Consider the following 22,960-nt stretch of genomic DNA (forward strand, 5'->3'; position numbering starts at 1 on the left):
TTTCCTAACACCAGAAGGCTGATTACCTACTTCTGGTACTTGGAATTCATTGAGTTAAGAAGTTCTGTATCGTTTTATGCTTTTACCTTGGTGTCCTTATGTACACTTCCCATTCTTTCCTGTCAAAGACCAAATAAGATCGAAACGCTGGAAACATTTTCTGTTGTAAATGTTTGTCTTGTTTTACATATCTACCATAAATCAGTCACTTACTTTCTTGCACAGACACACATCCATACGTAGGTTGTGTGTATATGAATGTGAATGAATGTTTTAATATTTGTGGTATATTTATAAATTAGAAAATGTATAAGAATTTATCAAGATAAATACACAGGAGTATATAAAACCTTTGGTTTCATCTTTTAAAGTTTGTACCTAGTGGTCCTCGGAAAAAGCGAAAATAAAACAATGTTGTGAATTAGCATTGTCATCTTAGGACAGACAGCTTACAGTCGGTGATTTGCCATGCAGTAAAACTGTCACTAATGACCTATTTAATTCTTTGATGATCTTTCTCACATATTAAAAGTCTCCAACGAGACTTTCCTGATACACAAGGGCTCATTAACACAAGTTAATGAACTTTTAGAACTAAACTCGTAGCCATGAAAAATGAAAAGTGTTGGACATCTTCCTTCAGAGTGAGATCTAGAGATTTGAGACCAATTTACTGCATTTATATCTTTTTGTGAGGCTTTCCCTTGATAAAATATGACGTGCACACGACGCCTCTTGGGCAGCTCTAAGAGGAGTATTTGGCACCAGCATCACCGCTAACCGAAGACCTGTGTGTCTTCGGGAAGGTCACTCAGCGTCTCTGGGTTGGCTTTACTCTGTATAATATAAAAATAGTAACGCATCTTTTTTCTTCACACCAACATGTGTTCTGAGGTTATATGACTTAGTCCCTGAGGTGAATGAAAGCAAATTTATTAGAGCTTTTATAGGATTCTGGTTTTTGTATCTGGAACTCTATAAAGATTGATTTCTAAAGACAAATGCCAGAAAAAAATTAGTTTCTTTTTGAATATTTTAATTAAATTGTAGTTTGTAGTAAACATGTATTTCTACTGTGGCATGCACCAAGTATGATCAGTAACCAGTAGCTTTCCAATGTTCAATTCATTTCTGTTCATTTCTTTCAATTCAGAAATCTGTATCTTCTCAAACATATAATTAATGTTATTTATTAAATTATGTGAGTACAGAAGATAAACAAACTATACTATTAACACGCTGCTTTGGATCAAAACCTTATATTTCTTCTGAACCCTTTTCCTATTCTACACCCTCCATTTTGCCACATAATTATCAGTTTCCCTAGCAACACTGTCGGTTCACAGTGAGATGCAGAGACTACTAATTCTTACTGAAACCAATCCATGCTTGTGCGGTTGAGGTAGAATCAGTCATCTTAGACATTAGCAGCATACATATCAAGCGGCGCTCTTCCAGTTTTGCTGCCGAGGACAGTCAGTGATAAATCTCCTTGAATTTCAATTGCTTGATCACATAAACTAAAATGGCTTGGTCAGTAGCTAGATAGGAATGCTCTGGAAAGCACTTTTCTAAATTGATCCTTTGCGTCTGTTGCTAGGGAACGCTGAAGACCTAGAGGTTTGGAAAAGGAAGTAAACTGCGGACCTGACACAGGCCATTTGACATTTCAAGATCCACACTCCCCCCCTGCCCCCCCCCCTCCACCTTTCTGCAACAAGATAGGTACAGCAGTTGCTGTCAGTTCTGTTAGTTTCTGCCCCTTAAATACAGGGCCTTTTCTCCCCACTTCCTGTGGACTGTCCAGTTCTGACTTGCTTTCTGAGCACTGGAGTGTTTTATTGATAGGGTGAGTGCTTTAGCATATTTTTAGGCCTTGAGGCAGCTCAGTGAAGTAAAAGGATTATCATTTAAAGTCAATGAAAAATTATGTTAGAATGAAATAGTGAAAGAAGGAGAAAAGAAGGAGAGAGTGAAGGAGGCAGAAAGGGAGGAGGAGGAGGAAAGGAAGGACACATAAGCAGCCATTTCTTCACAGCACTCATGTTCTTCCAGGAATGGGCTTCCCAAATGAGGAGGGATTAATTACGTGACTCTCAACATTGAAGTATTGTAAGTTTTTAGAGTGATAAAATCGTTTTCAGGCCATGCAGAAGTTTACCACAGTTACAGTTCTATTTGAGCACCATTTGTGTGCTTCTCTCTATAAACCAAGCCTATCCAAGTATCTCATTAAAATTTTGATAGAATATATATACAAATCCATAACTTAATATCCTCTAATATATTTTTTTTATCATAATACATAAAAGAAATAGAACAGTTCTTTTCACCAGGAGCCATGACAAATCCTTATTAAGGATTATTACTTAATTATTAAGAGTTATTAATTAGCACTTATTTATTAAATAAACGCATTATTTTTCTTGTGTTCTGAGACATGAAAAGTAATTATTTTGCCCTCCTACCTTGTTTTATGTTAGTCATTTCTTTTTCTTTTTTTTTAAGTTTATTTATTTTGAGGTGGTGTGGGGGGAGGCAGAGAGGGGGGGAGAGAGAGAGAAAGAGAGAGGGAGAGAGAGAATCCCAAGCAGGCTCCTTGCCATCAGCACAGAGCCAGATGTGGGGCTTGAACTCATGACCCATGAGATTATGACCTGAGCTGAAGTCAAGAGTCAGATGCCTAACCAACTGAGCCACCCACGCACCTCTTGTATTTGTCATTTCTTAGTGCCTCAGTAGTGCTGGTCTATGTAAGAGTTCTCTACCGTGTATCCAAGGGCCCTTAGTGACTAGAAATGTCTGTGACTATCCAGGTTTTTAAGTCAGGATTAGAATAAGAGCAGAGAACAGTCATGTTAGAGAGATCTTGGTAGAAAAGGGTTGTATTCCTAGTTTGATTAAATTCCCTGGAGATCACTTTAACGACATGCGCTTCCTGCACTTTAGAAATTCCAGGATCCTTAAGATGAAACTGTTTTCATCTTCAAATATTTCAAAGGCTCTTTTGTGAAAGTTTATGCATATTCCATAGAGATAATGAAAGAAAGACTAAAACTAATTGATAAAAGTTACATATGAAGGCAGATTATGATTATGCTTCCTCGAGAGGTTAAAAGTAAGTTTGATACCTTTAGAAAAGTATTTTGAACCCTGAAAGCCTAGTGGCATACTGACTAGTAAGAAGAAAGATGGCTCCGGGGTAGAAAGAACAGTGTTTGTCCCTGCTAACTATACAACAAGGCATGTAACTTGCAGGATTAAGGATGGAGAAGATTAAGTATTTGGCATAGGACAAATACATACATGATACATTTTAAGAGATGAGAGGGAGTTTGAAGAAAAGGGAAAAAAATGAATAAAATTAGAATGATTTTTTTTTCTGATTCATAGACTTTATGTTAAAGAATGAGACCTGATGTTAAAGGTATGCTACAGGGTATTCTTGGACTAAAAGTAGGCTTTGAATACCTGAAGAAGAATTCATACTTGTTTCTGTAAGCACCATGACCCATTGATACTTTGGAGGCTTAACAGGAACTGGGTCACTTATAGGTTTGTAAACGTAGTTCAAGTATCTCTGTGAATTTTGGGTATTACTACCAAATGCTTCTTCTTTCTCATACACACTTAGCCATTGGGCCACTAGAGAACACTGAATGTTATTTTCCCTAAAGTGTAAACATGGAAGATTATATAAAGTGTTTTATTCATAGTTCTTTAGTTACTTACCATTCCGTAGCTCTAATAAGAACTGTGCCAGAAGTCTTTTTCTTCACATGGAAGAAATGGACTGAAGGTGCAATATGGCAGATTGTAAGAAAGTCTAGACTTTCAGCATAAATTGTATCTGGAATTAATTACTGAAACCTGGGTGTCTTTAAAAAAAATATTTCTCAGCTACTCTCCAGGTAATTTAAGTATATCCTGGATAAAGGAGTATAAGGATATGAAAATAATACCGTCTCGCTTCCTCTCCTTTCCTTTACACTTTTTCCACAAAATGGTTTGACTGTTGCAATAAAGCTCTAGATTTCCTAAAACTACATCCCTAAGATGGTAGTCTGCACCTGAATCATGGACCCAGGATGCTTGGTCTGAAACCTAGGCCTTGTGGACATGTCAGTGGAACTCTGAGCCTGCTTAGATATTCAAGCCAGTCAATTCTCTGATCATCAGGCCCCACCCACATATATTCGCTTATTGTGAAACAGCTGTTAGCTTATTGGTTTGCATGAAATCTGATTTCTCTGAATTCAATCACTTCTTTGAAATTTACTCTGATTTAAATAAAGTCTTTATCAGGAAGAACCAGGTAACCAGATGCCATTAAGAGTATCTACCTTTTTTACCCATGTGTTTTTATCCTTATACTTCATTCATTCATATATTGTCTAGAAGTAACTTGGGGAGACACCTTTATATGACAGGATTGGATAAATTGATAGTGGCAAGATAAGAAAAAACAATAAGGATGAGGAAAGAGTGGAACCAGAAATACTGCAAGTATTTATACCATGCTTATAGTATTTCTGAGGCAAGGCCTTTTATCTGGCTCTCAGCTTTCTAGTTGTCAGAAGGCGAGGGGGAAACCATTGTTCATTACATCATTCACAGTGTTCCTAAGATAAAAAAAACAAACCATTTGCTTAAGTGAAGTACAACCATTGGCACAAATAATGAATGATTTGGAGCAAAAGTGATATTAATATTAACATCCTTAATTGGTGATTGTTATTTGGACATTTTCACACAGTGGCCTTCAACGTTAGACTAATGGCATCACACAAATGTATAATGTAGCGTTGTGTAAAACTAGTTTAAATTATTGGGGAGAGGATGAATAAGACATGACAGTACTTAGCTGTTAATCTAGTTTGGTGCTCAGGTGCTCTTTCATGTATATCAGACAAATTTAGTAACCATGTTTAAAACTTCTAGAATGTATTACTGAGAGAGAATGTTAAAAAAAATCTCACCCTATAATTGTTTTGGTTTCTTTTGGTTTTGTCAGTTTTTGCTTTATATGTTTGAGGTGATGTTAGTAGGTACATATACTTTAGAATTGTCGTATCTTCTTTGGCAGATTGACCTTTGATCTTCAGAGAATGTCTCTATTTTTGGTAATTCACTTTAATGTCTACTTTGTCTTATATTTAAAGAGCTATATCGGCTGTCTTTTGGTTAGTGTTTGTATGGTATATCATTTTCTTCTACTGTGTACTTTCAGTGTCTTTTGTAAACAGCATATAGTTGGGTTTTTTTATTACAATTTCTCAATCTCTTTAAATTTTCCCAATTCTTTATTTTTAAGATGCGTTTAGAAAGTTGTTATTTAATTTATTTACTTATATGTTGAGTTTAAATCTAAGCTCTTACTATTTGTTTGTAATCTAACAAAAACATCCTTGTTATTTTTATCTGCTTTCTTGCTTTCTTTTGGGTTAGTCAAGTGCGGATGTTTTTCTCCAACTTACTCTTTTCTTATATTAACTTTTCTTCTTTTTGTGGATACCTACAGATATAGTTTAGAATATTTGCAGAAGAACATGTCCTGAATATTCATTAATATTTTTCCCATTCAACTGATTATTTTTTTAATCCTCAGACTTTATTGGTATGATTAAAAACATTCTCTTAAATGATGACAGAATTTATGAACATGAAAGAATATTGGTGACTCTCCCTTATAACCAGTATTTTAAATTTGAATATTTGATATTTGCCAGCTGTATTGCTAGTCCTTCCTTATTTTATTAAAAACAATCCATTTATTGGTTCCATGTGAAGTCCTAACAATTATTTTTTAGGGGAATGAGTCCCTACTGCAATTGGATATAAAAAAAATATCTTTCATAACACCTGAAACTAATATAACACTGTATGTTAATTATACTAGAATTAAAAAAAAAAAAAAGTCTTCTGCAGTTGGAGTGTGACCTGCATTACTGAGTAAAGAGTTAATAAAATTCTTCAAAAAGTTGGGGTTTGGGTTTTTTTTTAAATTCTTTTTATACACTACAGGTGTTGTAGTTCTTAAATGAGCTTTTAATAAATACTGAGTGGCAATAAGTTAGAGTTTATACACCTTGGCAAATGCCTAGGGTATGGTTTTCTACGTAACTAATGGATTACAGGTCTGTATATTTAACAAACAGTTAAGCTGCAGATGGGGTTAATATATTTTTATAAGACTTAAGCTGTGTAACACAGTTTTGTTCTGGAATAGAGTTCCTTTTCTACTCTAAGGTAGGCAGAGTAAATACCCACTAGCTGGCCAGGATTCTCATCATTAAACAAACAAACAAACACCCTACTTATTCACAGAGATAAATACTGAATCCAGAAATGTATTTTATATACATTTGTGTGTGTATATATATATATACATATATATATATATATATACATATATATATATATGTATATATATATAATGTATTTACAGGAGAAACATACATAATCATCTTCTTAGATGAAGACATTTAATGAAGTTGAACACTTATTCACAATCAAAAGTTTATTAAACTAGAAATACAAAAGTTTATTAAACTAGAACTTTCTTAACTTGATATGTGAAGCTAACAAGTCTATCAAGCATCAGATTAAGTGGTGAAATGTTAAAATCAAGAATTTCCTTTAAAAAAATTAAGAATACTGTTAACATTTCACCGCTTAATGTACTATGACCTCTTGTATTCAGTGTTGTCCTAGTAAGTACCAGACAAGCAAAAGAAGTAAAAGATATAAGGAATAAAAAGAAAGAAGCATAATTATTATTATTCACTGATAATAAAATTGAATACATAAAAAATGCTCAAGAATGCAGATTATTATAATTAATAAGAGTTTAGCAGGATGGATGGCTCCAAGAATCATTATATATATCCATTAATTCTAACAAACAGAACATGTTATTTTTGTACAAGCCATTTAAAATAGCAACAAAAAGTATAAGGTAGCTGGTATAAATTTAGCAAAAGAAGCTCAAGACCCACGATAAGACATTCAAGAAGACCTATATAAATTGGAAGAGGTAGGAAACCTCAATATTGTAAACAGGCCATAATGCCATATTAACCTATAGGTTTCATTCAGTTCTGTTGAGAATTTGAACAGGGCTTTCTTTGTTTTTGATGTTTGGAACTTGGCAATTTTTTTGTTTTTTTTTTTTAATTTTTTTTTTAACATTTACTCATTCTTGAGAGAGAGAGAAACAGACAGAGTGTGAGCAGGGGAGGGGCAGAGAGAGAGGGAGACACAGAATCCTAAGCAGGCTGCAGGCTCTGAGCTGTCAGCAAGGAGCCTGATGCAGGACTCGAACTCATGAACCACGAGATCATGATCTGAGCTGCTTAACTGACTGAGGCACCCAGGCGCCCTGGTGAATTGTTTCTAAAATGTGTATGGAGGAAGAGCCTGGCCCAGAATAATCAGGATATACTTGAGGAAGGATAGTGTGAGGGAGCTTGTTCTCTCAGATGCTGAGATTCATTATAAAGTAAAAGTGATTAAGGTAGTGGTATAGTCTCAGTAATTGACAAGTAGACCAGTACAACAGAGTTGAGTCCAGAAACTGACCCATTCATGACAATTTGAGACTAATGTAGAACTGACACTGAAGAATAGTGGGGAAAGGATGGACTAATAAATGGTGCTGAGAATATCGACCATTTACATGGAAAAAAAATAAAATTGGATCCAACCTCCTATCATTCATGAAATAGATTCCAAATGGATTAAAGTCTCAAACATGAAAGGCAGTATTTCAAACTTTTTGAAGAAAATGTAGGAGAATGTGTATATGATTTAAGACACAAAAATTCCAAATCATAAGAAAAATTTATTAATTTGACCACAGTTATATTAAGAAAACCTGATCATTGAAAGACACTATAGTATCTTTATAAAGAACATGGAAAGAGATGCCAGAAAATGAGAGAATATATTTGTAGCCCATTTAAGGAAAAGATTGTTATCCAGAATATGCTCAGAACTCACAATGATCATAGGAGAACACAACTAACATAAAAGAAAAATGGACAACTACATAAGCAATCAATTCACAAAAAAGGAAAAGTAGACTTTGGTAAGCATTCAATCTCATTAGTAAAAAATAAAATGATTTGCGGGGCGCTTGGGTGGCTCAGTCGGTTAGGCGGCCGACTTCGGCTCAGGTCATGATCTTGCGGTCCGTGAGTTCTAGCCCTGCGTCGGGCTCTGTGCTGACAGCTCGGAGCCTGGAGCCTGCTTCATATTCTGTGTCTCCCTCTCTCTGACCCTCCCCTGTTCATGCTCTCTCCCTGTCTCAAAAATAAATAAACGTTAAAAAAATTTTTTTTTAAATAAAATGATTTGCAAATATAAAATTTCACGGTAATATGTGATAGCCAGCACAAAAGAAAACTCATACAACTATTTTGCTAAAGCAGTTTGGTATTATCCAGTAAAATGAAAGGTATGCCAAGTCTGTGGCCCACTAAGTTTACTTCTACATGTATATATGCTTTCAGAAGTTCTTGCAATGTGTACCAAAAGACAGGGGTGCCTGGGTGGCTCAATCAGTGAAATACTTTTGTGAAATAACTAGGAGAAAAAACAGGGGCTACAACTAGAAATGAGGCATAGAGAGGGCTTCAAAAATACTAATTTTACTTTTTAGGCTTGATGGTAGGAACATGGGTGTCTTTTTCCTTCTTTTTCTATATGACTTACATATATGGTATAATTTTTATGTAAATAAGATATTTTAAAGGAGAACTTTTTAAGTAGCATAATTGAAAGGTAAGAATGAGGAAAACCACAAAAGATTTTTGGGGACTTATAAAATTTAAGGCTTAATAAGGGGGAAAAATGCCAACACCAAGCAGACATTTACAACAATAAGGAGGTTCCTAAGGTCACTGGACTCCTCCAAGAAATCATTTTATCCTGAGGCTGTAATCATATGTTGTCTTTGTCCTTTTTGCCTTTCCCTGAGCCCTCAATGTTAGTGGCTCTTTTCAGATACCTGTGGATATGAATCCGGGCTAGACCCCTACCACATTTGATTTATTTTCTAACAGAGTCCGAGAGTACATTAAGCATTCACTTTTAGCATTGGAACCCAGGATTTTAAAATAAGGTTAAAGGCATGATTAAAGCCAGAATTCATTAAATGGAAAGTCATTAAAAGGAAAGTGAATGCTTGCACTACATTATCAGGAGTGTCTTCTACAAGAGCATTAGATACAGAGCAATGAGGTAATTATTCCATGCTGTCACATTGTTTAGTTCTAAATTGGAGCAGGAGAGAATTCTGGAGTGGATTCAAGCTTGTTTTTATCATGCATACAGATATAATTTCTTGGTAAACTTTCATCATTTTCATTTTTCCTGAACAAATCATTTTCAGCAACTTTTAATCCCTGATAAATAATTTTGACCATGAAATATTATTGAGTTGCACTAATTAAAGAGTGAACATTCCCGGTAAATCACTATGGAAAATTTTAATGAACAAGCCAAATGAATGAGAAATCAATACTTATTGATTGTTTTCTGGCATATCATTAGAGCCAAAATCTGTTCTCTTAATCAAAAAGCAAAGCACCTAAATTGCCTGTCTAGTTTTTTGCAAGTTTTGCATCTGTCTTTGTGTAAGTCATTAAGACTTTTGTTGCCAAATCAAGGAGGCATTCAGCAGGAGGTATTCAGTTGCAAAATGACAACTCTCCTTGGTTCCTATTTCTCACCGCCTCTCTATAAGTTCACAGAAGTCACCAGACCCTTCAATCCAGTGAGGTATGCATTCGTACTAGAAGATATCTGAAGTTGTTTTGATAGAAAACAAGTTATTTTGTCAGAAAGAGCTTAAGCTTAGTAGTTTTCTATCCATTGTAGGAAAAGCAGACTGCTTTATATTTTGACTTTTAAATTTTGTTTGCTTGGAATTAAACTATAGGGTAGATTATGATCTTCTGGAAGTAAAGGCCATTTTGTTTTGTTAATTTTTTAACGTTTATTCATTCCCCACCCCCCCCTCGAGACACAAAGCAAGCAAGCATGGGAGGAGCAGAGCGTGCACACACACACACACACACACACACACACACACACACACACAGAATCCAAAGTAGGTTCCAGGCCCTGAGCTGTCAGCACAGATCCTGATGCAGAGCTCGAACTCATGAACTGTGAGATCATGAACTGAACCAAAGTCTGCCGCTTAACCGACTGAGCCACCCAGGCGCCACATGATAGTTTTAACTCAAATGTGAGATATAGCACCTTTTCAAGGAAACTTGACAAGATAGTTGTATCCTGAAGTGTTTCTTACATTTTATAGACAGTGCTCTGGTTCACCATGAAATTCTAATCACACAGACTGGAAGATACTGTATAGTTATGCTGAGGTAAAAATAACTGTGAAAAACAGCCTGGGAAGTCCAGATGGGAGGATGCAAAAGAATATGCTGCCCGAGTGGTTTATGTATACAGTGCATGCTGGTGGGCTCCTGTGGTTTGTTCAGGGGGGCCACAGATTTCACTTAAGCCATCTACCAGCCAAGAGGGAGACGTGCTCAATCGGGGTGTCACAGCATCTTTAAAATTAAAATGAAACAATGAACAGAGATTTCTGGAATTAGGGCCAGAAGATTATCTTGCGTGTATGGCTCTGGACAACGTCCAGCCGTATTGTTTCAGCAGTTATTAAATCCTTAGGGTTTTTTCTGTTTAGGCAGGACACTGATGTCAAGACTGAATTCCAGTGGACATGAAATGATTTTCTCTCTCAATACTGTACACTAATTATGTCTGAGAACCTACAGGAAATGTGACATATGAGGAGGCTTAAGAAACATTAGAACGTAGGTACGTGGAAAACCCTATTGCCTGTGAGTTTTGTGATGACAGTAAAGGCCTTATGACCATCCAAAAAGTCACTTGGATATTTATTTTGGTTTTACAATTAATGTTTGATTTATTCAGGCTACATTATCAAAAATCTAGTTCTTTAAGTTTTTAAATTTGGTTTGCAAATCACTAAGGGATCTTTGAATAATATTTAGTTCTGTTTATAAACTTATCTAATTAAACACCTATAAACATTTTAAATTGCATTTACAAATTTGTTACATTTGATTTCCTTTTTAACTACTGTTCTTAGTGACTGAGAGTCTTTGCAAGTACTTAAATTCTCATGCATCTGTTACATTATGCTTACAAGTAGCATAACCTTTGAGTTTTCTTAAACCTTCTAATGCTGTACGCAATTAGTCTTCCTGTAGTTGAAAGATACTTTCCCATTAAGGAAGCCAACAACTGTCATTTCAAGTAATTGAGGTTATTTCCTACCAAAGGCATAAGATCTGAATTCTTACACTAATCAAGGAAACTATTATATCATGATATATAATTGGGGGGAGGTGTTGCCTATGTAGCATGCTTGGGATTACTAAGTATATCCAGAGATTTTTGACTGAGAAAACCGGTTAGATTTTTGTAGGCCACCCTATGAGAACACAGAAGCTTGTTTATTGTTGCTATGTCAAAGATGCTATAATTTCAAGAAGAGGACATTTACATGTCCCACCTTCCTAGACCCAGCTTAATGCACATGACCTCATGGTTCTACTCACAGAAGGCCTCAGTTCCAACCAGTTTGCCCATTTGATTAAATTTTACAATTCTTTGAATTTTAGTACTTTTCTGTTGGATTCTAAAGATGTTTGACAGTAAAGGAATCCTAAGACAGTAAAGGAATGCCTTTTCTTGTTACCTAAATATAAATTCTGGATCCTTTCGTAGTCTCGGAATCAATGACTCTTATAAGAGTTGCAGATGATATTTGATGGGATTTAGGTTATCTCACATAGTTGGTGGTGGTGCTTTTTTTTTTTTTTTTTTTTTTTTGCTTTGTTTTGTTTTGTTTTTCTGAATTATAGCCACTATCTCTATGGGCAGTCTAGTGGCATTACTAAGGAGTCAGGGGCAACAGAATTTAGACTTCTTCTCTGCCCTCTTGAGAACAGGGAGCTAACTAAGTTAACTATAAGCTGAAGAAGGTAAAGTTGGATATCAGACTGCACTGGAGAAGCATTAAACTAAAACAGATAACTCAGTTATTATGTTTCAAAGGTCATACAGATGACCTGTCTAAAAAAGTAATTCTTTAATATTTTTCAAACATCAGCAAATGAAATGTACAGTTGATACAACAGTAAACTCGGACCTACTTAATAGATTAAGAAACAGCGTTAATCTCCTACTTGTTCTGAAACTGGAAGAAATCAGCTTCCTAAAATTCATAAATAGTACTTGGGGTGTAAAATTTATCAACTTTTAGGCAACTATAAGGAAAGCAACTAAATTAATAGAGTCCGGGGTGAGAGTTGGCCATGGGTGGGTTCTTAAGTAAAGTGCTGTCATAAGAGATGAAGTTGGTCTTGTAACTTGGTCTCAAATTACCATATCCGATTCAATACATCTTCCCCTGTACAATACTAAAACAAAGTAGCAACTGGAAGCTAAGCCACAGGGTCTTCATCTGGCCAAATCATCTGGCAGTTAGTAAAGGAGCAATGCAGGCAAACAGTCTCCATACATGTCATGAAAGACCAGCCTTCTCACACAGGGCAGGCTGATAATCACCCGGATTTTGACAGTTTCCTGGGCTAATAACAACATTTGGGAATATTAGGTCCTGAAACACTAGAGCTCTCAGATTAGAATGGAATGAAGATGGGGCACCTGGGTGGCTCAGTCAGTTAGGTTGTCCAACTCTTGAATTTGGCTCAGGTCATGGTCTCACCATTGATGAGTTTGAGCCCCATATCGGGCTCTGTGTTGACAACAGGGAGCCTGCTTGGGATTCTCTCTGCCTCCTCTCTCTGCCCCTAGCCCACTCACATTCTCTTGCCCTCTCTCAAAATAAACAAATAAACTTAAAAAAAATTAGAATGGAATTAAGATGTCTATAAAAAATGAATGTGTGTTTTTTTTACTAATTTTAAATGTGTAAGTAATATATAAATGCAAAAAATACATATGATACCAAACATTTTAACATTTACAAATAAGATTAAATTACGTATTGACCAGGCTCTCCAAATCTGACACCTTCTTTGGAGGTAACCACCATCATCAGTATGAAGTGTATTTTAACACTTCTTTTTCTGTTAAATCATATGCATATATTTACCATTGGAAAATTATTTTATGTTGTTCTGTTTAAAGTACTTAATATGAATGTACATATTGTTCTACAACTTGCTTTAGTCATGTAAGAATATCTTGCTAGCCTTTCCACGCCAGTAAAATACATTTATTGAGTGTTTATGTAGCAGTCCCTCTTCCAAGCACTGGCATATCTATTAATGCGTTTAGTTCTCATAACAACGCAATTATTATTGTTATGTTATTATCATGCCCATTTTGCACTTTAGGATTCTGAGGGACAGAGAGGTTAGGGAAATTGCCCAATTCGGTGCCAGAGAGCCACGGTTCTGGATTCTGTTCAAAGAAGACTAACTCCAGATCACTCTCATGGTAACTGTTGCACAGCACCTGAGACACATAAACCTACCTCTGAATGCAGTATGGATCAACCCCAAGCCCCATGGGCCCATCTTTTACGATCTTGCAGTGACTGTGAGTGATATGCATATACCATTCAAGTTTTAAAATGCCACCAAGTGTTTCATGATGTTCAGCGTTGTAGCTGATAATAGCGTTATGTGTGATAGTCAAAGGTAGCTCTTTTTTTGAGGAGAAGAATGCACGTAAGACTGCAGAGCAGACCCTATCATCGGGCTGCTCCGTTCCCCTCCTTCTCTTGCCATCTATATCTGATCTGTGGGCAGCATTCCATTTACGTCAAAAATAACGTCAATCTAGTGAAAAAAACTGAATGACTCATGGCATTACTGTAGGGAACCAATCACTGTGTAATATGATATATAACATCCTAATTTCACAGAACATTTTTCATAACAGCTGCTAAAATCATAATCAAATCCATTAAATCTTTTTAAAGAATCCAATTTGAAGCAATATTGAAACTAGTCTTAAAATGCAGGTATATTCAGGTGGAGTCCTACCCAAGCTTTATGGTTAACCTCTTCGTATCTTGTCTGTATTTGTCTATATTTATTAATCCATTTGAGTTTGCTCTTTTTTTGTATTTCTAGCTGCATTTGAGTCAGAGATAGGCTATTTTTTTAAGAGACTAGAGGATCTGAAAAAAGAATAGAGAGAAAAAGAGAGACGAAAAGGAAATTTTCCTCTGATTCTTATGGACAGTAGAACTCGATAGATTAGAGAGAAGAGGTAGAGGAAGGACCCAGGGTCTTGGCATTATAAAAGCAGTGTTACGTTATTGATTAAGGTCTCTGCAGAGAGTGAAAAACCGCGAGAGAATGCAGCCACCTAAGCCCTTGCATTCAGGAACGTGTAACTTAGAAAACGTTGAACCAGTTGGATTTCTTTGGCCACGGCGCCATCCGCAAAACTGACAGCTAATTTTTTGATGTAAGAATTTTATTCCTTGTATATGTACAAAGCCAAATAAAATCCCTCAGGGTTTTTTTCTTCCTTCAATATTATATACTTATGGAAATTCACAGAGTTAGCCCCTGACTTATATTTTTGTTTGGAACATAAAGCAAGACTAAACAATTCGATGAAGGCAAAAGATTACTTGTGAAGTTTACTTTCAGACTGGAAAGTGACCTTCCAGAAGGAGGAGAGGCTTCTGAGGGCTGAGCTCTATCCAGTCTCTTCCACAGATTAATTGTGTGATGCAGTTAGTAAACAAGTTAGTAACCTTTGAACCTGGATTTCTGATCTGGGAAAGAAGACTGGGCTAGAATCCCTAAGTTTCTTCTGAGTTGTAATATTCTGGTTCTTATATGACATGGTAGCCAAAGCTAGCTTCTAGTTACCCAGCCACATAAGTCCTGTACACATTTTCCTTCTGTTCCACATACCTCTTCTAATACTCTTAAGGGGGATGTTAGTGATGTCTTTAGTAGTTGCTTCCTCTCGACCACTTTCTCTCCAGCTTTCTGCTGGCATAAAAGCTATTGAAGTGAAAGTTCTCCATTCCATCCCATTTTTTCTGATTCTTTACTTCAAAAAAATGTGTGCTTAGAATGAAATATAAATTGCTGATTTGTAATTCATGAATCACTGTTATAAAGTGACCCCAAGACCTTTGTTTTCAGGTCCTCAAAAATTAATTGGATGCAGGTGTTTGTTGGCCACTTGGATAATGGACATAAGGCACGGTTTTTCCAGCTAACTTTAACAGATGTAATTCCAATAGTTTGCACCTAGTCAGTGCTGACATTAAAGCAGATATTCCAGATTGCTATCTGGGAGTTGTCTGATACCAGTACCAGGCAAATTGCTGAATAGTAAAGGAGCCAGAAGCCCCAGAATAAATTCTCTACACTCTAAACCCTGCTAAGTAGCTTTCATGTTCCCTTACTTTCTTTGTTCAGTACCTACCGATGGGGCAGCTATTGCAGTCCTAGATGGTGGGTGCTATGTTGGGTGTTCCCGGGCCAGGATTCTATTGCAGAGGGAGCCATTTTACAGCCATTTTACATTTAGAATGAGCTTCCTCCTTGGGTCTTCTTGTCACCAAGTAACTAAAGCTATTATTAAACCAACCAAATAAATCATCTGAGAAATGATTTTTTCCTTAGCTTTCAACATGTCCTCCTTTTTATGCTTTCTTAACACATATGTGGAAGATTAATAATAATATTTCATATGTAGCCAATTGGAGAAATGAATTTCCTAGATTAGTCATGTTTTATGTGATTTTACAATCCCAAAACACTGAACATTAAATAAAATCTTTTTCTCGTAGCTTGTTCAACACTAGCTGAATTTGGAGGGCACAGGGTAGTAGCCTGGGGGTCAAAAAACTAGAAAAATCTTGGCTGCTCATCCATCAACTAGCCACGCAGAAGAGGGCAAGTTACTCAAGGTCTCTCAACTACAGGAGAGGACAAAATAAACATCCTCGGCTGCTCTTTTGTGTAGGGCTGTTGTGAAGAATACATGAGCTGGTGTGTGTGACTGTGCTTTGTTGTCATAGAAGGTACAGTCCAAATATGAGATAGATAAACTGTGAAACGTGCTTGTACGCCGATATATCTAATTATATTGTTGCTTTCATCTGGGTGGTGTTTCCATGTTTTATATGTAAACAAGAGCTTGTAAGGTTGATTATCTCCCAATTATCACAACTAATGAACTCTTAATCAGCAGCTGCAAGTTTAGATTCTATTGAAAGCAAGAAATTAAAGTGATCAAGGAGATTATTTTTTCTTCATTGACATGTAAACAATAGACTACTAATTAGAAAATATTTAGCTGTCCTTTATATATACCTGAATGATCTGACTTTTCTGAATATTCACTTTTCTTTCAAATACAGGAAATGAAAAGTCAGAACCTTCTGTAAATATTGTCATTCAAAGGATGTATCTCCTAGGAAAAATAGGTTTAATATTATTTGTTAGAACCATATGCTAGATGCTAAATTCTACATGTAAGAGAGGTATATCCTGAGATGCTTCCTTGTTTTGGTCTTATAATATATTTAGAGTACACCTTCATGCTAGTACTATGAAAAGGAGTTGCCTCAGGTAATGCTACTGTAAGAAACTGTGTTATTCCATTAATTCCAGTACATATTAATTTTCTACAACTCAGTTATTTGCTTTATTTTTAATAGTTTAAATCCAGAAGCACTTAATTATTAATTCTGTGAACATTATGACTTCATTTAATGACTGCCACTCTAAAAAGATAAAGGATGGATGAGCAAACTACATTATTTCTAAGGAGCAATAACATTCCAGATAAATTCAACCAGAGAAGAGTTTTTCCTCAGCCAGTGCCTACATAGATCGATGGATGGGTGACATTTCCTCCTCCCCTTTATAATGGTGACTTTGAAGGGCACCTGGGTGGCTCAGTCGGTTGGGCGTCCTACTTTGGCTAAGGTCATGATCTCACGGTTTGTGAGTTCGGGCCCTGCGTTGGGCTCTGTGATGGCAGCCTGTTTCAGATTCTGTCTCGCTCCCTCACTGCCCCTCCCCTGTTCATGCTCTGTCCTCTCTGTCTTTCAAAAATAAATAAACATTAAAAAAATTTTTAAAAATTTAAAAAGATGGTAACTTTGAGTCCTGACTTGGACTCCAGGCAGCAAGATTAGAGGTGGTGAGTTGGCCCACAGAGGATCATGCTGGCTCTTTGGATGTTAGATCTTTTGGTTGCCTTGGTCATCTTTGGTGTTTGTTTCTTCCATTATGCTTTGTACATTTCTCCAATACCTCACTGATTTATTTCTTACCTGCAGGGTATCAGGCCGGCATGGTTGTCACCTATATTTTGCCTAGTATTACTGATTACCTTGAGATTTTGTTATCAGCGTCTGTGGTCTCTTTGTCAATCCTGTCCAAAGGTTCCCCTCACTGGTTATTTTGCAATATTATTCTCTTAGACTTGAATGAGGCAGTCCCTGAAACAGAGCGCCTGGATTCAAAAGCACTGAAAACCCGAGCCCAGCTCTCTGTGAAGAACAGACGCCAGAGGCCCTCTAGGACACGACTCTATGATAGTGTCAGTTCAACAGATGGGGAAGACAGTCTGGAACGAAAGGTGAGCACCTTTGACCAATTTCTGACTTTGCAGTGCTGAGCTGTATCCTTGTTCCTACAGCTTATTGAAGGTAATGATTTTTCTGCAACCAGATTCTATGCCCTAGATGGAAACAGCTGGAATAGTTCACTGCTTTGTCTCCTAAATTCTTACTCAACTCGTTATATTGTTGTAATTCAAATTCTGTCTGTACTCATTCAATGAACTACCCCAAGGGCATTACCCATTTTGTCATATTCGTGATGGTGCTTTTATATTCAGCTGTTGGTTTCACCTAGTGGGAAATAATGTACAAGTAACTGTTTCTGTATGTCTCAGGATCTGTGTTAGCCACAATGGTAATGTGATGAATTGTTGTAAACTATGCAGTCTCATCTGTAAACCAACCAACAAACATTGGTTTTCAAGGAATTTACTAAAAATGTTTGGTCTGATTTCAAAGTAAGTATTACATGGAGCTGATGTTCAGCGGCATAACCTCCTTTATAATCTCTTATACCAACAGCCTTCAAACAGTTTCTATAACCACACGCACATTACCAAATCACTTCTGCCCAAGGGTTTGAGAACTTCTCCAGAATCAGATTCTGGTGCTCCATCCCTCACTCCAGTGGCAGGCAATGTGCCCTTCTCGTCTGACCACATAACTGAATTTCAAGGAGGACCGCTGCACCCAGAACAGGAGCCTTCCTCCTCTACGTGGGGAGACACTTCACTCTCCTCTCCTTCAAAATCTGATCATGATACGGAAGAATCTCCTTGCCACCATCAAGCCACAGCCAAGCAAATATCACAAGAGAAAGGTACTGTTGATTTTTTTGTTGTTTTTGCTTTTGTCTGACTTAACTAACACCTTGATTTGTGCAGTATAAGGATGGCTTTTTTTCTCATAGTCATAAGCCCTTTGTCTTCTTACAGCTAATAATTAATATTGCTGTTGTGGGATAAGAGCACATGGCTCTCCTATTTGTTTATTTATTTACTTACTTATTTTTTTTTTTCCTGCCTGGTTAGTGTTTTTACTTCTACAGCTCTCCATAAGTTTATTATTGAAGGAAATTCTTCAGGAAGCCTAATAGAGATTTTGTAGAATAGCAGCCTGGAGTTTCAATAAACATTAACATACACTGGAAAAAAATATATGTGTATGTAATATATATGTAAAAATATATATGTAACTCATATAAAAATATATATACATACACATATACATATGTACATAGATATATGAAGCTGAAAGCAGTTATAGGTTTTAAGCCATTAATTGGTTTTTATTTAGAAGAAATCTCCACAGTAGTGATTTATATTGCAAAAATTATGACAGGAAAGGTATAATGGAGGGCGATTAATCAATTAAATTTTAAAATAGGCTCCTAGAATTAACACCAAAATTTCAGTCATACCAATAGACGTTTGTTGTTTTAATTTATAGAAGTAGAAGTAATGAATTCTCGTTAAACAAGTTACATGATGCACAGATGTATAAAGAATAGGTTCATTCTTTTCCTACTGTGTCTGATGTGCCCCTTTACAGTAACCAAGTAAATTTGGTCATATTATCTTTCACATCAGAAATACACATAAGTATATATTATGTATATATGTGTGTGTATGTGTGTGTGTGTGTGTGTGTGTGTGTATGTAGATATAAAAACAAAAGCACTTTTTGGTATGTTTGCATTTTGTTTTGTATGCTTTTGTTCACAAAAATGAATCATACAAGTCACATGACTGCAGTTTTATTTTACATATAATAGTATTTTCAGAACATCAGCCTAGTGCAACATACACAAATTTAAATGACAAGAGAATTTTCTGTAGTGAGCCTATAATATAACTGAGGCAACCATTTTAATATTGATGGACATTTAGGCTGTATTCTGGAAGATTTCTTTTTGTATATTTACTTGTTTGCTTACCACTGTAAAAAAAAGTTATAACAAGCACCCGTATATTCTTGTATACTGATGCTTTTATTTCTGTAGAGTACATTTTCGAAAGTTGAATTGGTAGTCAGAGTATATTGTATTCAGAGAAAAATGTATAGCTTTAAACTCCTTTATTATTAAAAATAAAGACTGAAAATAAATAAAATAAATATTCAAAATAATAGGAACAGAGCAACCAAAAAACAGAAAAAGAAAGGAGAGGGTAAAAGATATAAGCAGAATTTAATTTTTATTGAAATGAAAAGCCTATTCTTAACCCCCCCTCTCCCCACAAAAATATAGTACAAGTGTAAATTATTCCAGCTAAAGGTAAATAGTCCTTTGGAATGACACATTAAGAAAAATATAGACAGACAAACAAAATAGCATTGGAAAAAAGAAAGGAGATACAAAGATTTTAAAAATTATTTTTTAAAGGTAGTATGCAAACTCAGTACATTTAAAAATCTAGAGAGGGGCACCTGGGTGGCTCAGTTGGTTCAGTGCCTGACTTCAGCTGAGGTCATGATCTCAAGGTTTGCAGGTTCTAGCCCTACGTAGGGCTCTGTGCTGACAGCTCAGAGCCTGGAGCTGTTTTGGGTTCTGTGTCTCCCTCTCTCTCTGCCCCTACCCCGCTCATGCTCTGTCTCTCTCTCAAAAATAAATAAACATTAAAAAAAATTTTTTTAAAGAAAAATCTAGAGGAAATGGTGTTTCCTACAAAATTGGTCTATTCCAATTGGTCTAAGAAGAAAACTTGGATAAACTAATAGTCACAGAAATATGAAATATGTTTTCACAAAAGTTTCCATTTAGAAAGTCACCAGACCCAGGTGGTTTTATAACTGAATTCTACTTAACCTATAAAAAAAAAAATACGTAGGCTCTATTTGATGCTATGTTATTCCAGGTAGGGTGTTTTTCATTTATTTAAATAGCTGGAGTCCTAAAAACCAGTAAAGACTGTGTGGAAAAAGGAAATCTTATGCATGTTGATTCATTTTAAATATGATGCTAATCAATTGAATATAGGAGTGCAAGTTAATTATATTTCCACAATCAGGTAGCATTGATTCTGAAAATGTAAGAATATTTAAACATTAGAAGATCTAACTGTAAATCATCATACAACAAAGGAAAGGTAAAGTGTTATAACATTAATAGAAGTTGAGAAGAATTTGATGTAATTCGTCAGACATTTTCAGTAAAAACTTGTTACAGTAAAAATGGAATTAGAAAAACATTTCTGAATATGATTGGTTACTTACCAGTGATCAGTCACTAAAGAGTGAATCTTAAATCATTTGCACAAAAGTTAGGAATAAGACATGAGTGCCAACCATCATCACGATTTTCAAGTCTGTTTTTGAGAATTTTCTAGTTGCAGGAAGAACAGAACATCAAATAATCAGTATAAAATTGCAACAGAGAAAATAAAAGTATCTTTATTTGAAGATTATATGAATATGCATCTAGAAGATTAAGTGGCCAGATATAAAATAAATATACAAAATCAGCACCTTGATGTGTGTAAGGTTGAAGTGTCTTCAACTTACCTTGAAATGCATTTGAAAATTAATGGATTAATGGATGACTAGAGGCTATCTGATAAAGCAATGTGTAGTAAATGGAGATTGGAGGATATATGGTGGATATACATTTATCCACTCTAAAAACTTTTTATCTTTTGAAAAAAAAATTGAGTGGCAGAAAGATAGGTCATTTTTGTCTATACTGATATAAAGATTTAGAACAGTAGACATTTTGTGGAACGTGATAAGCTGATCCTAAATTTATAAGAAAGGAAAAAAGGCCAGAATACCTGAGACTCTTGAAGAAGAATGAAGTGGAAGATCCTGGCTTACCTGATACCTGGAATTATTAAAAAGCCACAGGATTAATTATGCATATTATTTGTACAGAGGTTTACAAACAGATTCAAGAATAGAATAAAGAGCATAGAAGCAGATTACACACAGATACACATTTCAGATATATATGAAGTTATTTTATGAAAACTGCATAAAAAAGGGTGGATCAGTGGAGAAAGAATGAGTTTTTCTGGGACAATTGGTTATCCATATTTTTAAAAATTATATTAGACCCCCTCATCTCATACCTTGCAAAAAAATTCATTCAAGGTGGATTTAAGACTTAACTGGAAAATAAGTGGAAAATGGCAAACTTTAAAACTATTAAAGAGATTTTTAAAATGTTGATTTATTTTTGAGAGAGAGAGAGCAGGGAGAGGCAGAGACAGAGGGAGACAAAGAATCCCAACAGGATCTGCACTGTCAGTGCAGCACCCAGCATGGAGTTCAAACCCACGAACCATGAGATCGTGACCTGAGCCAAGATCAAGACGTCGGACACATGGCAACTGAGCCATGCAGGTGCCCCCAAACTATAAAACTTTAAAAAAAACTGTATGGAATATTTTTGTGACTTAAGGGTAGGGAAAGATTTCTTAAACAATATACAAAGGGAGGGGGGGAACATATATAAAAGATTAATAACATCAGATGATAGTAAAATTAGGAACTTCTATTTCTCAAAGACATAACAAAGAATCCCACAAAATTGGAGAAGATATTTGCTCCCTGTGTAACTAATGTAGAAGTAGTATCTAGATTATATAAATAACTTGTATAAATCACTAAGAAAGAAATAACACAAGAGAAAATATATAATGTCCTGAACAGGCATTTCTTAGAAAATGAAAACCAAAAGGCCAAGATATGTATGAAAGTTGTTCAGTGGTATTAGTAATCAGGAAAGTATGAAATAAACCAGATGAGATACCATTTTATACCCACCAGTTTGCCATAAATATTAAAAGTCTGATGTTACCAAATACTGGAAAATATGTGAAACAACCAGAGACTAAATAGTGCTGGTGGAATGTAAACTGAGGCAAGCTCTTTGGAAACCATTTGGCATTTACCTAGTAAAGTTGAAAATGTGCATGCCCTATGACCCAGCCAGGGTTTATATAGCCTACACTTGCCTACTAAGAATCATGTACAAGAGTATTCAGAGCAGCCCTACTGTGTGATAACAAAACCTGAGAAAACCTGAAAACTGGTAAGTACTGGAATAATCACTAGTAACAAAAGTTAAATGAACTATAGTATATTCATATGATGAATCTGTGCAGCAAGGAAAATTTGAATAAACCACACTGAAACATAATACCAGGGCTGAATCTCTGGAACAAGACATTGAGAGGATAAACCAAATACCATAGGTATTATATTGCAAGGTCTTATATTGCAAGGGACCTAATACCATAGGTATTACAGAATACCTATGATTTTATTTCTATAATGCTAAAAAAAATTAGTGGATTACTTAGAGATATTAACAAAATG

At 35.6% G+C, this 22,960-nt stretch overlaps 1 protein-coding gene across 11 annotated transcripts in view; it reads left to right on the top strand.

Annotated features, from left to right (window-relative positions):
* Positions 1 to 22,960, top strand: part of PPP1R9A (protein phosphatase 1 regulatory subunit 9A) — a 329,127-nt gene that overhangs the window by 274,238 nt on the left and 31,929 nt on the right. For 7 of the 11 annotated variants that reach the window (XM_042918086.1, XM_042918078.1, XM_042918070.1 and 4 more), the window contains 2 exons: positions 17,504 to 17,661; positions 18,167 to 18,464. In XM_042918086.1, coding sequence (XP_042774020.1) covers positions 17,504 to 17,661; positions 18,167 to 18,464 — 456 coding nt within the window. The remainder of the gene's footprint in view (positions 1 to 17,503; positions 17,662 to 18,166; positions 18,465 to 22,960) is intronic. The other 4 variants (XM_042918091.1, XM_042918100.1, XM_042918129.1 and 1 more) reach the window with 2 other exon arrangements.

This window comes from Panthera leo, chromosome A2, assembly GCF_018350215.1.
Source record: "Panthera leo isolate Ple1 chromosome A2, P.leo_Ple1_pat1.1, whole genome shotgun sequence".
Lineage (NCBI taxonomy): Eukaryota > Metazoa > Chordata > Mammalia > Carnivora > Felidae > Panthera > Panthera leo.